General features: G+C 26.9%; 1 protein-coding gene across 1 annotated transcript in view; it reads right to left on the reverse strand.

Moving 5' to 3' along the window:
• The window catches only part of LOC123296210 (LIM/homeobox protein Awh), a 60,286-nt gene that overhangs the window by 22,192 nt on the left and 19,888 nt on the right, over nt 1–18,206 (reverse strand). Inside the window, exon 2 of the mRNA XM_044877671.1 lies at nt 12,095–12,276. Coding sequence (XP_044733606.1) covers nt 12,095–12,276 — 182 coding nt within the window. The remainder of the gene's footprint in view (nt 1–12,094; nt 12,277–18,206) is intronic.

Consider the following 18,206-nt stretch of genomic DNA (forward strand, 5'->3'; position numbering starts at 1 on the left):
TCATTATATGTAAAAATAAAATTGATGGTAACATAATCTACAATTACTATGAAATATTTTTGCTTATATTTTGTCACATCAGGGCGGCTCGTGTTTTAGGTCACGTGAAAAATGTGCTTTTATGACTCAAAATCAGAATATTTAAATATATTTCTACATAAATTTTAATTTTTATCAAATTTTATAATTTATTTTTCACGAAAGTTTCGGTTTCAAAACAATTAAAAAAATTATGTTAAGGCCTACTTTTTAATAATGTATCTATTTTAAGATAAATGAAACATTTGTAGCTTGCCACAAGAAACCAATATGCTGGGGATTAGGTTTGATGGGATTTTCACTACACATTATTATTATTCTGCCTCGATTTCCCAACGCTTCCACCATTTCCAAAGAATTGGCTTGTGGGAAGGTTTGTATGTCTGTCGCGCACGTACGTTCAAACACTTGACTTAAGATAAATGGAAACTGTTAGAATGGAAAAATTTTGTTGATATGACAAACAATTTTCGAGATAAGTCGTTCTTTACAGTCACCCTTTCGAATATGTTTTTCGTGAATTTATTTGAACATTCAAGGCCTTAAGTTTTACTAAAGATCTACATATTTCGTTATAAAAATCCTGATAATTAATTAGATGCATTTTAAGAAACAGGAATATAAATGTTTGGTTTGTATATATGCTAATTAAAATTTACTAATCGTGTATACTTATAATATTGCACTTATACTTTGTAGCTAGCTTAAGTAATGTATGTATGAGAGAGCTACTTGTAAGTAATTTGAATAATACTACAAAATATTGCACAACACATCTCTGGTTACAACAACTGAAGTAACCAACAGGTTCAATTAGAAAGATTTAAGACTATGTAAAATAATTATTTTACATGTAACGAAAAAAAAAAGTTAAAAACATTCATTTGTAATTAGGAAATTTTATTAATTTATATCCATCATTTTTTTATACACGATCAGTAAATTTTGTATCATTTCATAAGTTTAGGCTGAAAGTTAGCCCTATCTTCAGAAGAATTGGAAGTATTAATGGTAGAAAACAGACATTCATACATTTACTGGTTAAATTTAATTAAAATTTTTATATATCCTGATTACAAGTTTATATAATTTTTTAAATTATTTTTAGTGTTTGAATTCCTATCCAAAGTAGTCCAAACATCTTAGGCTTTTACCTGGATATCTACCAGAATAAGCTGAATATTTGGACAAACCTTTATTTTGATAGTGAAAATGTTATCTCAAAAGTCACATTTGATGGTGTGTCAGCATCTTTAGATACTCAAGGTCAAAGGTCGCAAAAATCAGTTTTTTGAGATTATCTCGTTTTCTTTACCTTCAATTGTATTTACATTTATTATAAAAGTTGTAGAGAATAAAATTCTCTACAAATTTTGTCTGAAATTTTGTTATACGTTGAACCGTTTTTAGAGATGATATTGGCTTTAAAAAATTGCTGTAGCAAACGATGTGGTATTTTGCTTCAGCAGCAATCGAGTCATGCTTGTAGGGCTCGTAGGATATCCGATTTTTCACATTTTTCTTCTCTATTTCAAAAAAGGTTCAACGTATAAAAAAAGAACGAAATTAGTAGAGAATTTTATCCTCTACAACTTTTATAATAAACTTTTATCAAATTTGACATGACAAATAAACTTTGATCATGAATATTTAAAGAGATGGACACGTGATCAAATGTGACTTTTGGGACTATATGTTCAATCAAAATGAAGGTTTGAACAAATATACAGCTTATTCCGTTCCATTCCGTTATTGACTCCTTTTTGACCAAGATGAATGAATGGATTAAAATACTAACTTGGCTTTCTATTTGGCTTTCAAGGCAGACTTTTTTCGGTGCAATCGATAAATAATATGAGTCATAATATGAGTCCAGTTTCATTTTTTTATGATATGAAAATTTCTTACTACTCACTTTAAAAATTTCATCGCGTACGCTTAGCCACGATATAGTTTATTATATCACATATTCAATTTTTTATAATATTTATAAAATCGATAAAATGTATGACCATTTTAAAGAATTATTCACCACAATCATACTAAAAATAATAACATAATAAATTTTTATAAATATAAAATTTATTTAATAATTATTATTATATATTTTTGTTATTATACGACAGCTATATTTTTGAACAGAAGCAATATTTATTCGAAAACGATATGACAAAAGTGGTTATATTTAATCGTATACATGTAGAATATAGATATACTTATTATATATGTTTTTTTAAATAATATACTTTTTTTCAAGATTTCCGGCCCTTCAAGCCTTTGATTTTGACTTCAGATAAATTTATTTATGAAAAAAAAAAATTCTTGTATTATTTATAAAGTTTATTAAAAAGTTTAAACCATATCAAAATTTTTTTTTAAATATTTCAAGTATAACATTTATGTTTGTAAAATTTTTTATTTTATTGGTTAATAGATTTGTTTTTATACTTGATTGAAACTTTTTAACTGAAAATTTAGAAAGAAAATAATTATTGCTCGGATTGTTTGTAAAATATGGAATATAGTATGGTAATATGGCAAAATTTGGCCCGGAATTTGTAAAATTTCGTATCTTGAATGTAGATAATATTTATTCACTAGAAACATTAGGCATAAAATAATGCTTCACGTTAGAGCTACGTCACGTAAGAGTTCGAGAACTTATCAAAGAGACATTGCAGCTAGTTAGCCCGTCAGCACTCGTGTCAACCGTTCGGTAATCTTTAGTAATGAGAGACTTGCTTAGGCGTACAGATATTTGCGTGTTAAATATGCTTTAACAGCAGCTAATTAATAATAGCCCGATTACGTGATTATTGAATGATGTTTGGGAGTGAAAATATTAGAATAGAGAAATAATCTAAGTAATTAAATGCATTTTAACTAATTTCACCATATTTCTATCAAGTTTTTTAATTTACTGAGAACGACTTATATTTAAATAAACAAAGATTTATACTGTACAGTGTCGCATATCCATAAACTAACGAAAGTACACCAACAGTCCCGAAAATTTTCAGTCAAAATTTTTTGCTTACGCTTTTATTCTCACAAAGAGAAAAGTTTTTGAAGGACTTGAAAAAAAGAATTTTTTCTATACTGTGAATTGGTTGAAAATTTCCGAAAACTTCATAATTCGAAGATAGATAAAATTGTAAGAAGATTTCAACCACATATACCATTTGAAAGTTATTTATGTTTTACATCGAGTGTGACCAAAATGTTCATAACGCGAGTGCTGACGGGTTAAAAATAATATCGGTTAACTATGGGTTGATATTTATCTGATTTTCAAAGCATTTTCCAAGCTTTATATCGTCAAAACGGAAAAAGCTGGAAACCAAAACGGAAAAAATTGTTATAAAGTATTTATTACGCTCGAAAAAGAGAAACGTTCCCTGTTGTCCAAGAAGATTGATCGACCAATTAAAGCAGAAAAATAGAAACGACTTTCCATTTGGAATTTCCAGTTTAATTTGAATATAATCTTCTTGGAGATTAACAGATATGTGCAGTTGAAAATGAGACTAGAAGTACACCCCAAGAACTTTTTTCCATTAAAGAACTTTTATCTATCATTGATAGCACCTAATAGATCAATTCATACATTATTTAAAATCTAAATAACCAGTTTTTTTCTTTTTAATTCGTTAAAATGTGAACGCATGAGTATTTTAAAACAAACACCAAAGATTTATAATGTAGAATTTATTGTTCGTTATTTTCTTGATAGTTAATAATTCAGTTTTAAAATAATATTTAAATCTAAATTTATTTGTGTGATTTGATAATTTTTTTTCTTAGCTGTATCTATCTTCTTTCTTTACCTTTTAATCACTTGTGTAGTACCTACACCTTTTTCAATATTTACTGAATCGGTAGTACTTTTTAAACACAGTCATGAGGTATGTGTTATAAAGACTCTGAAGTTATTATAAACTCAATGATTAAACAGAGACGTATTATTTATTATTTATTGGTTAATTAATTTTTTTTTCATGTATGTTTAGGAGATAAGATTGTATCGTTTTGAAATTTAATATTTTAAAATAATTATCAAACTGTACAGGTACTACTTATTTTCTGTATGCTGAAAATACGATACGAAACGTGACATTGCTTAATTTTTATGAATTAACATGTTTTAAATGTTGAAAATTTTTAATAAAGCTTAAGTTTATAAAATTATTTAGTTAAAACTCCTTAATAAAGTTTAGTTAGATTGCAGGGAACTGAAATAATACTTGATTATTTGATCCTTTTTCATTGGTTATTCCGAATAAAAATTCTTAAATTTCAACCGAATATCGACTTTTAATTTAATTAAGGGAAGCGTGTAAAGGGAATATTATAATTAAATTAATAGTTGATATTCAATTGCAATATTAGAATTTGCTGAATCTCAAACGATTGATAAAGTGGAAATAAGTTTTTGATAGTGGATAATTAGATAATTTGAGGAAAACTTTAGCTATTCGAAAATTGAAATTTGGGATATCATGGCATGTACAATAATAATAACCAACCAATATCAAAACATCAAATATTGATTCAAAAATAGGTTTTAATGTAAAAAATATGAGAAATATTAGCTCCTATTCACAATGTAATTCGAAGAGTTTGTAACGACATTGTAATTGCGTTTCTATCGAATGTATGTACATTTGATAGATGCGACATTGTCTTGTAGACAAATATCAGCTAAGCAATGCCTGTGATTTGTACCTCATTATTGCGGAATACATTTTGAAATACAGTTCTTTGGTTTTATTTCTAACCATTTTTTCGAAGTAGTAATTTAAGTGTTTTTAAAATTACAAGGTAGTACAAGTGTAGTTTTTCACATTTTTCAGAATATTAACTACTGTCCTTTTTCGATTTTAATTAAAAGCAAGCTTTATGAAATTATGAAATTATAAATTTCTTCCGGCATGAAATGAAAATATACCTCTAGACAAAGACGTTTTTATTCCAACTTTCCTGATGAATGGAACAGAGAAGTAATAAACAGATAAAATGTAATAAAATCTGGTATAATCGCTGGTCACACTCAATGTAAGTACCAATTAAAATGCTGTTGAATACATTAATCAGCACTTCCATCCAATGTGAACTCCTTCAATAAACACAAAAACACTGATAATCTTTAATTGTTAAAACAAGGCATTGTAATCGACTGATTTACGGATATAAAGCACAGATAGAGGGTTCCTAGGTAGCAAAAACAGAGGGATAAATAGAATCAGTTTGATATGCAAGTAATTGCTTGGATTTTCATATTTTATCTTCTAATAATAGTTAAATTAAAAAAAGTACAAACAATTTAAAAATAAAAAAATATATAAATTTTAATAAAAATTTATAAATTTTAATACAAGATTCATTGTCTTGTTATCAAAAGAAAGTTAAAGAGATAAAAATAAAAACAGTTACACTCTGATATCAGTTGTTTTATTTTTGTAACATGATTGTTTGTGGACTACTGTATGTTATGTAGCAAGATGCAGAGTAAAAAATAAATAAAAAACGATTCATTAATAAAATCAACATGTCCACCTCGTAATTAATGAATTAGTTAAGTGGTCCATTTTACACATCAGAATTTTGGATACAAAATAATAAACAGTATGTTTACTTTTAGATTTTCTATACTGTTTTCAATGTTAAAACGCTGGAGGCTATAGAAATTTTACAAAGTTAGGAAATAATGGAAAATGGTGTAAGAAATTAAAAAATAATCGTACTGTGTATACCTACATAGAAAATCGCAACAGAAGTCCGATATTGAGCAGATGTAGAGATAATTAAAATACCTCATTTTTTAGTGAAAGCATTTTCTATAAGTTCTAAGGTGCTTTTAATATCAAACACATCGAAATTTACCTATTTTAATGCTTAATTCGGTCATGTAACGGGTATGCAGTGATAGGACGGTGAACCACCCCTTCCCTCAGATTTTGACCGTTTAAAACACGAGATAATTAATGTCTAAGTTCCCAATTTTGACAATTTACGTCAAAATTAGTATCTCGAAAACAAGACGCGATTTTCTTTATTCAAAAATATTCCTTTCAACTCTCCTACTTTTTGACATGCTTTTTATTAGTATGTAAGCATGTAACGGAAAATTTGATAAAGATTTTGACCCTCTTGTATTAACTCGAAATTTGGCATACTTATCAAGGACCGATGACAATACAATATTTTAATAAGTATATATAATTTAATTTTATTTGATTATTTAGATCAGGATTTTAAGGAATAACGATTTCCATATCTGATAATATATACATTTATTTGCGCTCCCACCATATTTACACTGAATTTTGAAAAAAATAAATAATAGTCTAAAAAACTAAAAAACACAAAATAAATAAAAGTTTAACAAAACTAAAAAACAAGCTTTTGTAACTAGCTAAACTAAAAAGTAGAAAATAATTTCTTTAAATTAAAAAAAAACCATTTTATCTTATATATTTAAACGAGCAATTCTTGTATATATATAAATATATATATATATATATATATATATATATATATATATATATATATATATATATATATATATATATATATGTATATATATATATATATCAACGATCTTGGAAATGGCTCCAACGATTTTCATGAAAATGAGTATTTAGGGGTTTTTTGGGGCGATAAGTCGATCTAGCTAGTTTCATTTATCAGAAATGTCGTTTTATCCGTCTTTTCATGAAAAATTCATCAGACATCTATTGGTGTATAACGTAGTTAATGAAATACAATGCAAATTATAACATAACAAAAAGGAGGCGTTTGAGTAGTCTAAAGTGAAAAATATGACTCTTGCTGACATCTATTGGCGAATAACCGAGCAAAGCTCGGTCATCCAGATATTCTTAAATAAACGTGGGTTTTTAAGATATTTTAATGACTATTTAATGACTATAATTTTATCAATATCTGTTTATAAAATATTTACAATAATTGAAAGTTGGCACCCCACGCTTTTTTAAGATAAAATGATTTTTTTGAATTTAAAGAAATTATTTTCTACCTTTTAGTTCAGCTAGTTACAAAAGCGTGTTTTTTTAGTTTAATTAAACTATTATTTATTTTCAAATGATGACGAGAGAATTTTTTAATTTAGTAATAATAGCTTTAAGGGCAGTGAGTTTTACATGCTTTGACCCTCGATATCGCTAACTTTGCAGCTGATTATCTCGAGATCTAAACGACCCAAAATTCTGTAACTTCGAGATCTTACAGCTAACATTCTGTGAAAAAAGTATGCCAAATCTGTCGAAAAGTGCTTTCACGCTGGAAATACTATAGTAGTCTTGTTGCTGCTTTTTTCTTTATGATTTTAACAAGCTCATAACTGCCATAATAACTACTTGACGTTATTTGTGAATTTCCACATAGAAACTCCAATGATAAACGTACTGTATACAATTGAACTATGGTCTTGTTTCTTAACTTATTTTGTATTCCTTGTTGGTACTTATAAAATCTGTTTCTCATAAACACGAATCTACTGTAATAATATTTAAATTCATACATGTTTTTATTTCTTTTTTTCTTCTGTTTTTTGTTTTTAAAATAAAATTTATTTCATATGTTCGATTTCTGTTTGTTTGTTTGCTTGTTTTAAAGGTTTCAAAATACACATTTTTGAAATAAATAAATTATTTATTCAAATAATAATAATAATAATAATATGTCATTGATCTTAAAATAAAAAACATAAAACCAAAAAAGACGACAGAGTTATAATGAGTATAGAGCCAGGTGTAGTATTTCAAAATGACCGGAAATTTTAGAAGCTAGTAGCTCCAAAACTTTTTTCTTTACTAAGCCGTTGATTTTACTTTCAGGAGGCTTGGAAAATTTAGTGGCAACCTTAAAATTTATGAGTATACATTGAGGTCAATATGTAAATAATAAATTGGCAGTACATAATCGGTGTGGCACTGAAGTCGTGTGAGTGCGACCTCTTTAGTCCACACGACTAACTTCCCAGAGAGGGGAGAAACATTGAAAAAAAGGCCTTGTTAGCCTTCATAGATTATTCTTCGAACATGTACTTGCAGCTTATGCTGGAACGATCATTTTCTCTATAGATAAATGACGTGTTTTATCCACTTTTCAGATTCTGTTTATTCAGTTTTTTCCAGTTTGTTTATTACCATTAAAAAACGGCTCAACTAATTCTTCTTAAACTCTTTCAATTCTTAAATACGCGATTACGCGTCGAATAAGCTCAGTCACGTGTTAATGTCAAAAACTGGTTCGCGTGATAATCGAGGCAAAAGAATCCGAACGAACAGAAGCACACACACACACACACAGATATCACATTGAAAAGGTTTAATTCGGATATTGCGGCCTTAAAGCGGTGAAAATGTGTAAAACTGGAGATTTTCAAAATCGGTCCCATTACATAAACTTCCTCTGGGAAGTTAAAAAGATAATTGAAGAAAAGTGTGAAAGAAGGCCTCAGTCGTAAAAAATTGCAATTTTGAAGGTATAAATCAACAGACGCGTTGAGCACTTTCGGGATGGGGAAAAGAGACGGTCGAAACTAGGCAATAAAAATTAAATTGAAATTCAACCTGGCTGGTGGATTAGTTGTATCGCTACTGGTCTGGATAACACAGTTATTCCAAAATTTGTAGTATTCATTTCAATCAATAGTACCCATCACTGACTATCATTTTATTTATTCTATTATCTTCTTATCTAAAAAAGAAGTTTCTGGAAGTGAAAATTTTCGTAGAAGAATAAATTGTTATATTCGGCCCTTTCAAGCCGAAAAAGCCTTCAAAGCGTTGTCCTAATTTCCAGGCATGTTGAAACATATACCGCACCTGAACCTAGACCAATAAAAAATAATGACTTTAGTTCGTGTTAATCGTTCTTTTAAATTTAATTCAGAATAATATGTTTGTTTTTTTCACTTCTTTTAATTCATTATCTTGTATTGATTATCTATATTGATTAAGAAAAAAAAATCAATAAATTTGTATTTATTTTAAATTTTTTTGTGATTAAACGGTTTCCGAAATATTTTATTTCCGTTAGTTTAGTTAGTTCTATTTTATTTTTTAAAATATTTGTAATTTTATGGAATTCCATTTTTGATTTGATTAAGGTAAGAAACGTGTTAGTTTATTGATAAATCGTTCTGGTAATCTTTATGACTAAAAATCAATTAGTCGTGAGATCATATAATGAGAAATTTTGTTGCTAGATTTATGAATCTAATATTGTATGTCAGAGTTATCTATTTCTGAGAGAGTTCTATCTGTATCCGAGTTGTCAAAAAACTATCGGTATTATCTTATTTATTGAAGGGAGTTTGTTAAATGGCGTACATATTACAGCATTGAACATATTCTTCTAGTAACGGACGGAAATTACGTATTTCCGTCACCTCAAAATGAAAAGATATCATTAAATTTCGATTTTTTGGGTGAAAACAATAATTACCTATCAAGAAAGTTTACTTTATAATTTTACTTTTTTCAATGTCCAATAAGTACCAATTTATAAACTCTTTTCGTAATCTCTGGTACGCATTTAGTAAAATATAAAAATTATCTTAAATCAAAAAACTGTTAAATAATAATCATACATATATAAAGAGGTATACTTTGTGTCACAAAAACTACACATGTTTTACCATTCTAAGTGATATAACTATAATATAAAATGTGAATTACATGTACTGCTATAGTAATATCACTTAGAAGTGATATAACTATAATATAAAATGTGAATTACATGTACTGCTATAGTTATATCACTTAGAATGATTCAACTTTTGCTTTTATTTTGACCTAGACTGTACATAGGTAATTTCACAGTTATAAAAGGTATATTACACAGAAATTTTTCCTTGATTCAATAATTTTAACGAAAAAGACAAATATTCTTGAAGTAAGAAATTTTCACTTGTTTAAAATTAAAAGTTCTCTTGTATTTTCTTGTTTTCCTTTTAATATACCAAGAAAAACCGTCTTTCCTGTACAGTTCATTTCCAGTGGTTGATATGTAAAGATTTTTCTAACTCTATCTAAATATTTATAAACAAGTATCTTGCAGAAAAAAAAAAGATGTAAATTATTGGTAATGGCAATAATGTTTTATGTTTAATTTTTTTTTGTATATTTTAAAATATTTATATTTTGTAAAAATGCTGAATAAATGAACATCTATTGTAGGTACTAATATTTTTATGTATATCTACTTATGCACTCTTCTGTAGATATGATATTATCGGTAATACCGTAAATTGTATTTTTTAAAAAAAAGTAAGATTTACTATATTAATATTATAAAATATCCACTTGATAAATTCAAAAAGATGTTTCGTTTCAGTTATCAAAATAAATTATATTATTAAGTTTTAATGGTCCATTACTCAATATTAAAGTGTTAAGTTATTTAAACCTATAAATTATTACTTAAGTTTTCATTTATTTATTTATTTTATATTTAAAAAAAAAAAAAGAGTTTATAAAGCGAAGATTAGTATCGTATTTGTTGTAGTCGGCAACTTCAAGTCGGTATTTCTAAACTTTTCTTTGCATTTAAAATATAATTTGCATTAAAAAATGATTAAAGATTTATTCCCATGATAAGATTTTATAAAATATATTCTCTCATATATGTAAACTCATAGATAAAATAGTGACAAAAATCTGTAAGATCGACGTGTCTTAGCCCGTTTGACTAGGAGTTTTCGATTGATTTGTAATCGAAATTAAACCGATAATAAATATGTAGAATTGAGTAGAATAATGTTTTTGAAGATATATCACCAACAATATTAATACGATCCAAATAAGATTTTTAGTCAAAGCAAAATTTTCTTTAAAGATACATTTCGTTTTCATCTAGAATTTTAGGTTTGGGGTTCTATTTGAGACTCAAAAACATAAAAGTATCCAATTTCTAGCACAACTTGAAAAAAGTGTTTTCTTGATAAATTATAGCATTTCAACGAATGCAAGATTTATAAGCGTTTTTCAAATTTAATTCTTAACAAGTTTGTAATCGGTTAAATTTTCGTCAAAATATTTCTTAATTTCGTCAAGGTATTGGAAAGGTTGTTTTCCATTAATTTTAGAAGAGTTTGGAGAAAGTGTATGTAGTTGGTGAAAATTCTTTCTTAAATTGGAACAATGGTGGAAGCGGCGGGAAACCCCTATCCCTAACCATATATATTATAAATGTGAAGTTAGGATGTCTGTTTGTTTGTTTGTTTATTTGTTTGTTTCGCTTTTACGCAAATACTACTGAATGGATTTGAATGAAAATGTGCAACAATATAGCTCATACATTAGAATAACACATGCGCTCTAATTGCTAAAGATTTATCTAAAAACAAATAAAATTTAGTCTGACATTTTATAATTATAAGATAAATTCAATATTTCTGTTTAATTTTATATAATGTAAAACTTTTCATGGCCATATTTTCTGACTTAATGAATTGGCTATTTTACACTTTAAAAAGTTGAAAACTGTTAATATATTTTAGCTGTGTAAAACGAATCCCTTCGAGTATTATGGAATGGAGATAAGTAAAATCAAGAGAGGTGGAGGCTATAAAGCTGTGGTTTTTACTTTTAAGCCCAGTAAAGTGGACTTACAAAGATTAAAATTTCAGTAGGTATAAAACAATGCTTCATGTTTTACTCCTTCCAAATGGAATCCTTTTACATGCGTGATAATCGAAGGTGAAAATTTCTTTATTATATTCACAAACTAAGAAATTTACCTGCTAGAGACAGACACGAACATGACAGAAAGTTTTACTCGGAATATGCTGGGGTCAAAATTTTTTATAAATGGCTGATCACAAGATTTTATTCAAACTAGATAAAAAATGAAAATTAGCTTAAACAGGCTATTTATCAGGTTAATTTCTAAAAAAAGTTATGTTTTTTTTAATGTTCATTAAAATATCTTGAACATTCAATATACGTAAAATTAGACTTGACTCAAATCATGACTGTTGAAGATACATTTTCCAATTAGCACTGATAATTAAAATTCAACTTACTTTGCATAATCCTGTTTACAATAAACTTGATGATCTTTAATAAAACAAGATGGTTGTCGATCCAATTGTAATTGACATATACTGCATCGTAAACAATGTACATGCCATGATCGTCCAGATACTTCTAATAAAAATTTATCACCAATTGGTTCTGAACATGCTGAACATATTCGATTTTCTGTCTGTAACAATTACAAAATAAAAAATTAATTATTTTAATAATTAAAGCTCATCACAATTTTGTTTAAAACTTGTTTTAAAATCAGAAATGTATTCATTTACAATTTGTAGAAACGTTTTTTGGAAATCGTTAAGGTAATTAGTTATATGCTTTCTAAAATAACCCCAGTTTCGTGCAGAATTAATCCATTTAAACGATAATACATTAAATTTATCAAAATCGATATTTTATGGAACAAATCAAAATCCATAAAATTTGACGAAATGGATTTTGAAATCATTATTTATGTATGGACCGATGTAAGAATACTTTTGTCATTAACTTTTCTGCTTTGTTTAATATTGCAAGTTCCATAAAAAGAGTGGAAAGAAATTTTAGATCAAGAAACTGCGTGAATAAATCTTTATTTGTTCATCGATTAATTGAAATATAATAAAACAGTGTGGTAATTTTTAAAAGAGAAAATTAATGATAATGATATGTATTTAGCCTACGTTAATGGGGATATCTATTCATCAGGAATATTCTAAACAGGAAGAAAAGGAGTGATATGAACTCCAGGAGAAAAAATTTTTTTTTGCTGTTAGAGTCAGTTTTTGCTGGAAACAATGTCCACCCTGTAAAATTATTTACGAGCATAATCGTTTAATATGAAATACTATCATCGATTAAGAATTCCAAATGAAGCAAAAACGATAAATAACGAATTTGTAAAAAGTTTCGGTCAAGATAATGCAGACTATGAAATTCAAAAGGGACCAAAATCTTGTTTTAACTCCTATTATAAAACAATATTTCTTGAGGAAAACGCAGGGAGTGTAGTAGGTGGAAGGAATAGCTAAATTGACTGTAACGATGTTCACTTATAAAATTTGCAATAAATAATCACTTTTTGATCAATTTTCCATTGCTTACATGTAAATGATATAGTAAATATCGAATTAAGATTATCAAAAAATAACAATTAATATTTCTTATTTAAATTTGTTAGAAAATAGTATTAAATTTTCAATGTAAAGCATATATGCAATACACAGACTTATATGTTCATCCATACAATTATATTAATAAGGTAGCTTGTCGCTTCTATAGCAACTTCCTGATGAAAAATCATAAACGGAGCGAATCATTAAAAATTATCGACCAGGACTAGAATTGTAATTAGTGGCGTCTAGATTGAGATCCCTACTTTTTGGTTTATATACCGGTATTTTGAGAGTACTGAGATGTAGTGTTCTATCTTGACAATCGAATTAAAGGGGTATACTGTGATTTAAATGAAAACAAAAGCATAAACGGTTAAAATAGGTTAAACATATTTTTTTCACAATGTTTTTGTCACTGACAAACGATACACAATACATTTTAGACCCTGTTAAACAGTAATACATATCATTCAGGTAATATAATACTTGATGGTGATAAAAAGGGAACAACTTTTTCCACAATGAATTATGAAGTTACCACAATTATTATTTATTCCTCCTCTTGTAACTTTTGTTAGTATATGACTATATGATGCTTGTTTATTGAAGGAAGGAAACAGATTTTATGAATAATGCAACCAACATTGACAGTTGCAAAATGTTTATTTCAATAAAAAAAAAAGTGGGTACTTCACTTCTGACTTTTGTAAATAAATAAAATATTACATGTACTTTTAATAATAAATAGCTTGGTAACATCCCTATCAATTACTTTTACATATTTCTTTTGTTCGATGAATTTTTTTTGGGGGTAGTATAACATTGTATTTTGAGGCCTTTTTTGTAATACATTGATTTTGTGGCTGATATTTATCCATTAAAATGATTGCAAAATATGCATATTTTTAATACGATTATAAGTATACTGACGTCTACTGTTAACGATTAATGTAATATTAATGATCGTTTTTGGTTTGATTGATTTCTGCAAAAGGTTAAAGTTGGGACGTAGAATCCTTTGCTTCTAATTACTTTTTAATATTCTAATTACTTTGTAAGTTCCTAAACATTTTAAACGTGAACTGTGTTCGAAATGATAAGGTTAAAGTCCTACTAAATTCCACTTCATTTTAAGCTTTGTACTGCTTAAAAAGTGCACTTGCCACAATTTAGTTGTCAACTTCTTAAGCATATTTCAATAACACCTCTGATGGAAAAACTTAAAAGAAAATATTTAATTGGCTAAAGAAGATTACATAAAATGAATCAAGAAATGTTAACATTTATTCCAAAACTCCAAAAGGGCGCACTTAGTTGTAATAAGCAAAGTTTATATGAAAGTCAGACTATCATAGAATGTAACTTACAATCACTTACCAATGGATGGTAATAAAATATTGTAACATGTTTTTACCTTTTCAAAAAACAAATAAATAAAATAAAGTAAAACCCATTATTTAATATGTTGCATATTACCTATGACAGACCAGGTGATCATTGTTTCAAAAAAATATCATTTGATACCATTACTGTAGCATCCCCAAAAATTATAGAAAGATCATGCCAGAAAAAGTACTTTCAATGACAATGTAAAAGCATCTTTTGAAATAAAAAAGAGAAAAAATAAAAACTTTGAAAAAATTAAAAATTTTTGAAAAGAACATTCCAACAAAAAATTCAATTGCAGGGAGTTCCAAAATTCAATTGTAGAAAATAACAAATTAAAGTTTATAAACAAAAAATTAATTAGGCTCCAAAATTTCAATATCATTTTGTTGTTTAGTATATAATTTAGTAGGTTGTTAGTGTATTAAAAATGGAGTATTTATTCAATAGACGTATTAAATTAGGTATTATTTGTGAAACGATGATCTCCTGATCTATCCAGACTGAAAATCTATCCATAAAACTTAGCATAATAGTAAAAATAACAGCAATAGTTACCATAATAAATCAACTAAATATCAATTACAATGTATGATACAAACTACATATAGTCCAAGAAAATCAGACTTTTGGTTACTTAAAAATTCTGAAATGAGCAATTTCTGAACGTAAAGTTAGATGCAGGTTTTTAATTTTTTTTGAATTTTCGGAACCAGTACTCTCACAGCATCTGGAACTAACTTTACGTTCAGAAATTGCTCATTTCAGAATTTTTCTTTGAATATATATATATATATATATATAATATATTCAAAGATGCCCAAATTTTTTGAAAAAAAAGCGCACAAAAGGAGCTTAAGATAAAAAACATTTAAATCCCAAAAAAATGAGCGTATATTTATATTTGTATATAAAGGCTGGGTCATTTTAATCTTAACACGTAAATATCTCGTTTTGTAGTTAATAGAATTCGATGGGACATATCATGTTCTGACATCAGATTGAACTTAGTTCTTCGGGCTTCTTTAAATAAGAAAGTTGATCCTCATAAAATAACTAATAATTTATCGATAATCGTACGTCAAAGTCAAGGACATAGGTGAATATCTTTTATTGCCCTTGACAAATTTTGGTTAAAGCGTTTTTCCGTAATTAGCGTGTTTTCTTCCAATTAAATGCAATGGTGACATATTTTTAAGTCGTATTTCCTCCGAAAGCTGACAATTTTCGAAAAAATGGTTAAGATGAAAAATATTAGTTTTTTTTAATGAGGATCAACTTTCAAATTTAAAATGTTCTTCTATTTCTTATCGTTTAGAATCTAAATGGGCTATTAAAGAACCCCGAAAAATCAGGTCCAATCTGATGTCAGAAAATTTGACAGGTATAGTGAGAGAACGGGTTCGGAAAATCCTTTTTAAAAATTAAAAATCTACTTTTCTTTTTATATGTTTAAAAACTTTTCATTGAGAATCTGCTTGTCCCAGAAACTAACAAAAATCAACTTGCTTGGACTAATATGTCTGCTATATGCTTAGAATATGCTGCTATATGTTCACATATGTGTTTGGTAGTTCCTATTGTCATATTGTTATTGTTATTATATTCATAAAATATCATATTTTCACTTATGTTATTATGTATCCCGCCCAAATTGTTTTATGATTGGTTCAAAACCAAATAAACAACAATTCACCTCCTTGACTCCTTACATGATACACATTTTTACACACACAGACACATTTTAAACCCCTAAATTTAATATTATAATCATTTAATCATTTTTACGATTACGGACGGTTTTTGTCACAAATATATATATATTGTTAAGAGGGTAAAAAGTAATGTGTGACAGTATTTTTGACATGTATTGTTGTCAAAAATTATAATGTGTTTACATGTATGTAAAAATATTTGGCAACGATTTTTTTCTCATTTTTTTTACATGCAAAATTTATTTTTTTAGGGTTTGAAATTACAGGAGATAATATTGAAGTAATAAGATTTAAATTTATTGTAAAATAAAGTTTTTTTTAAAACTTTGATTGGAAAACATAAAAATAATATATTCCCAAGAGCATAATTAAATGGTTTAGAATTATTTCAGTTTAATTTTTGTTTGGGAATTTTTTATATTTTTCAATTTACCTACATTTGAATAAAATATATTGCCGAAAATATAATTGTACAATTTTTTAAATATTCCAAGACCATTTTTTTTAAATTTTTGAGATATATGATGGGTTTTTTTAATCTATAGCTCGTTTTTACTTAAACAAAATTTTACTGAATTTGATGGGAGTAATCATGTTCTGACATCAGATTGGACACAGATCTTCGGGTTTTTTGCAATAACCAATTTAGATCCTAAACACTAAAAGTTAGAATAACATTTTAAATCAGAAAGTTGATCATCATAAAAAGCTTTGCGATTAAAAAATAGCATTATTGCATTTAATCGAAAGATAACACACTAACTACGGCAAAATGCCTTTGCCAAAAGTTGTCAAGGGCAATAGAGAACATTACTTTGTGTCCATGACTCTGACCTACAATTATCAATAAACTTAAAACGCATTTTCTTTCAATTAAATGCATTAATGACATATTTTTAAATCGCATTTCCTCCGAAAGCTAACGTTTTCCGAAAGAATTGTTTGAACAAAAATTGTTAGTTTTTTTATGAGGATCAACTTTTTAATTTAAAGTGTTATTTTATCTCTTACCGTTTAGGATTTAAATTGGCTATTAAAGAAACCCGAAGAACTGGATTAAATTTGATGTCAGAACATGATATCCCCCATCAAACTCAGCAAATTTTGTTTAAATTATTTTTTATCTGGTTTACTACAAAACGAGCTATCACTTAAAAAATTAAGGTTTATTAAGTGTTTTTTGTACAAAATCTGTTAATTAACTTTTAAGAAATGGTTTAAAATAAATCAGCTCCAACTTTAATAGTGAATACCTTTTTTAATTGACTGGCAAAAAAATTTGTATTTAGTAATTCTCAAGGGGATGGTTATATTTAAAATTTTCTATTCATTTTGTAAAGTGGATTTTATGGACAGTGAGTTTACCTTAAATAGTGTTATTTTTCATAGAATATTCCTGTCATTTATTGTGACAATTAATATTATCCAAAAATAGAAATGATTGAAATCCAATGACATCATATTCACGCTTATTGAACATTATCTACGTCTTTATAACAATTACCTATATTTATAACTATAATGTACAGCTAGGTAACCTAACAACCATATAAAGCGCGCACTTACATAATAATTGTTTTTATTATTATTATTATATGATAAAGTTCATGCAATACCTATTTATAAATGGTATGAAATTAAAATACTTTGTATATACAATTTATATAAAATAAAATATTAAATAAATAATATTTTATGATTCTATGGTTGTTTTTTTTTGTTTAAACGTAAAGTTTGTAACCGTAGTTAATTTTATTTTTAATTGCATTTGTAGATGCATTTATCATCATAGTTATAATTTTATTGTTTATTCGATGTGTAATACTCTCCGTTTATTTCAATTTATATATAAGCGCCACTTAAAATTCAATAATTTTTTCGAACTTCAATGAACTTTTATTTGA

The sequence above is a fragment of the Chrysoperla carnea genome, chromosome 3 (assembly GCF_905475395.1).
Source record: "Chrysoperla carnea chromosome 3, inChrCarn1.1, whole genome shotgun sequence".
NCBI classification, from domain to species: Eukaryota; Metazoa; Arthropoda; class Insecta; order Neuroptera; family Chrysopidae; genus Chrysoperla; species Chrysoperla carnea.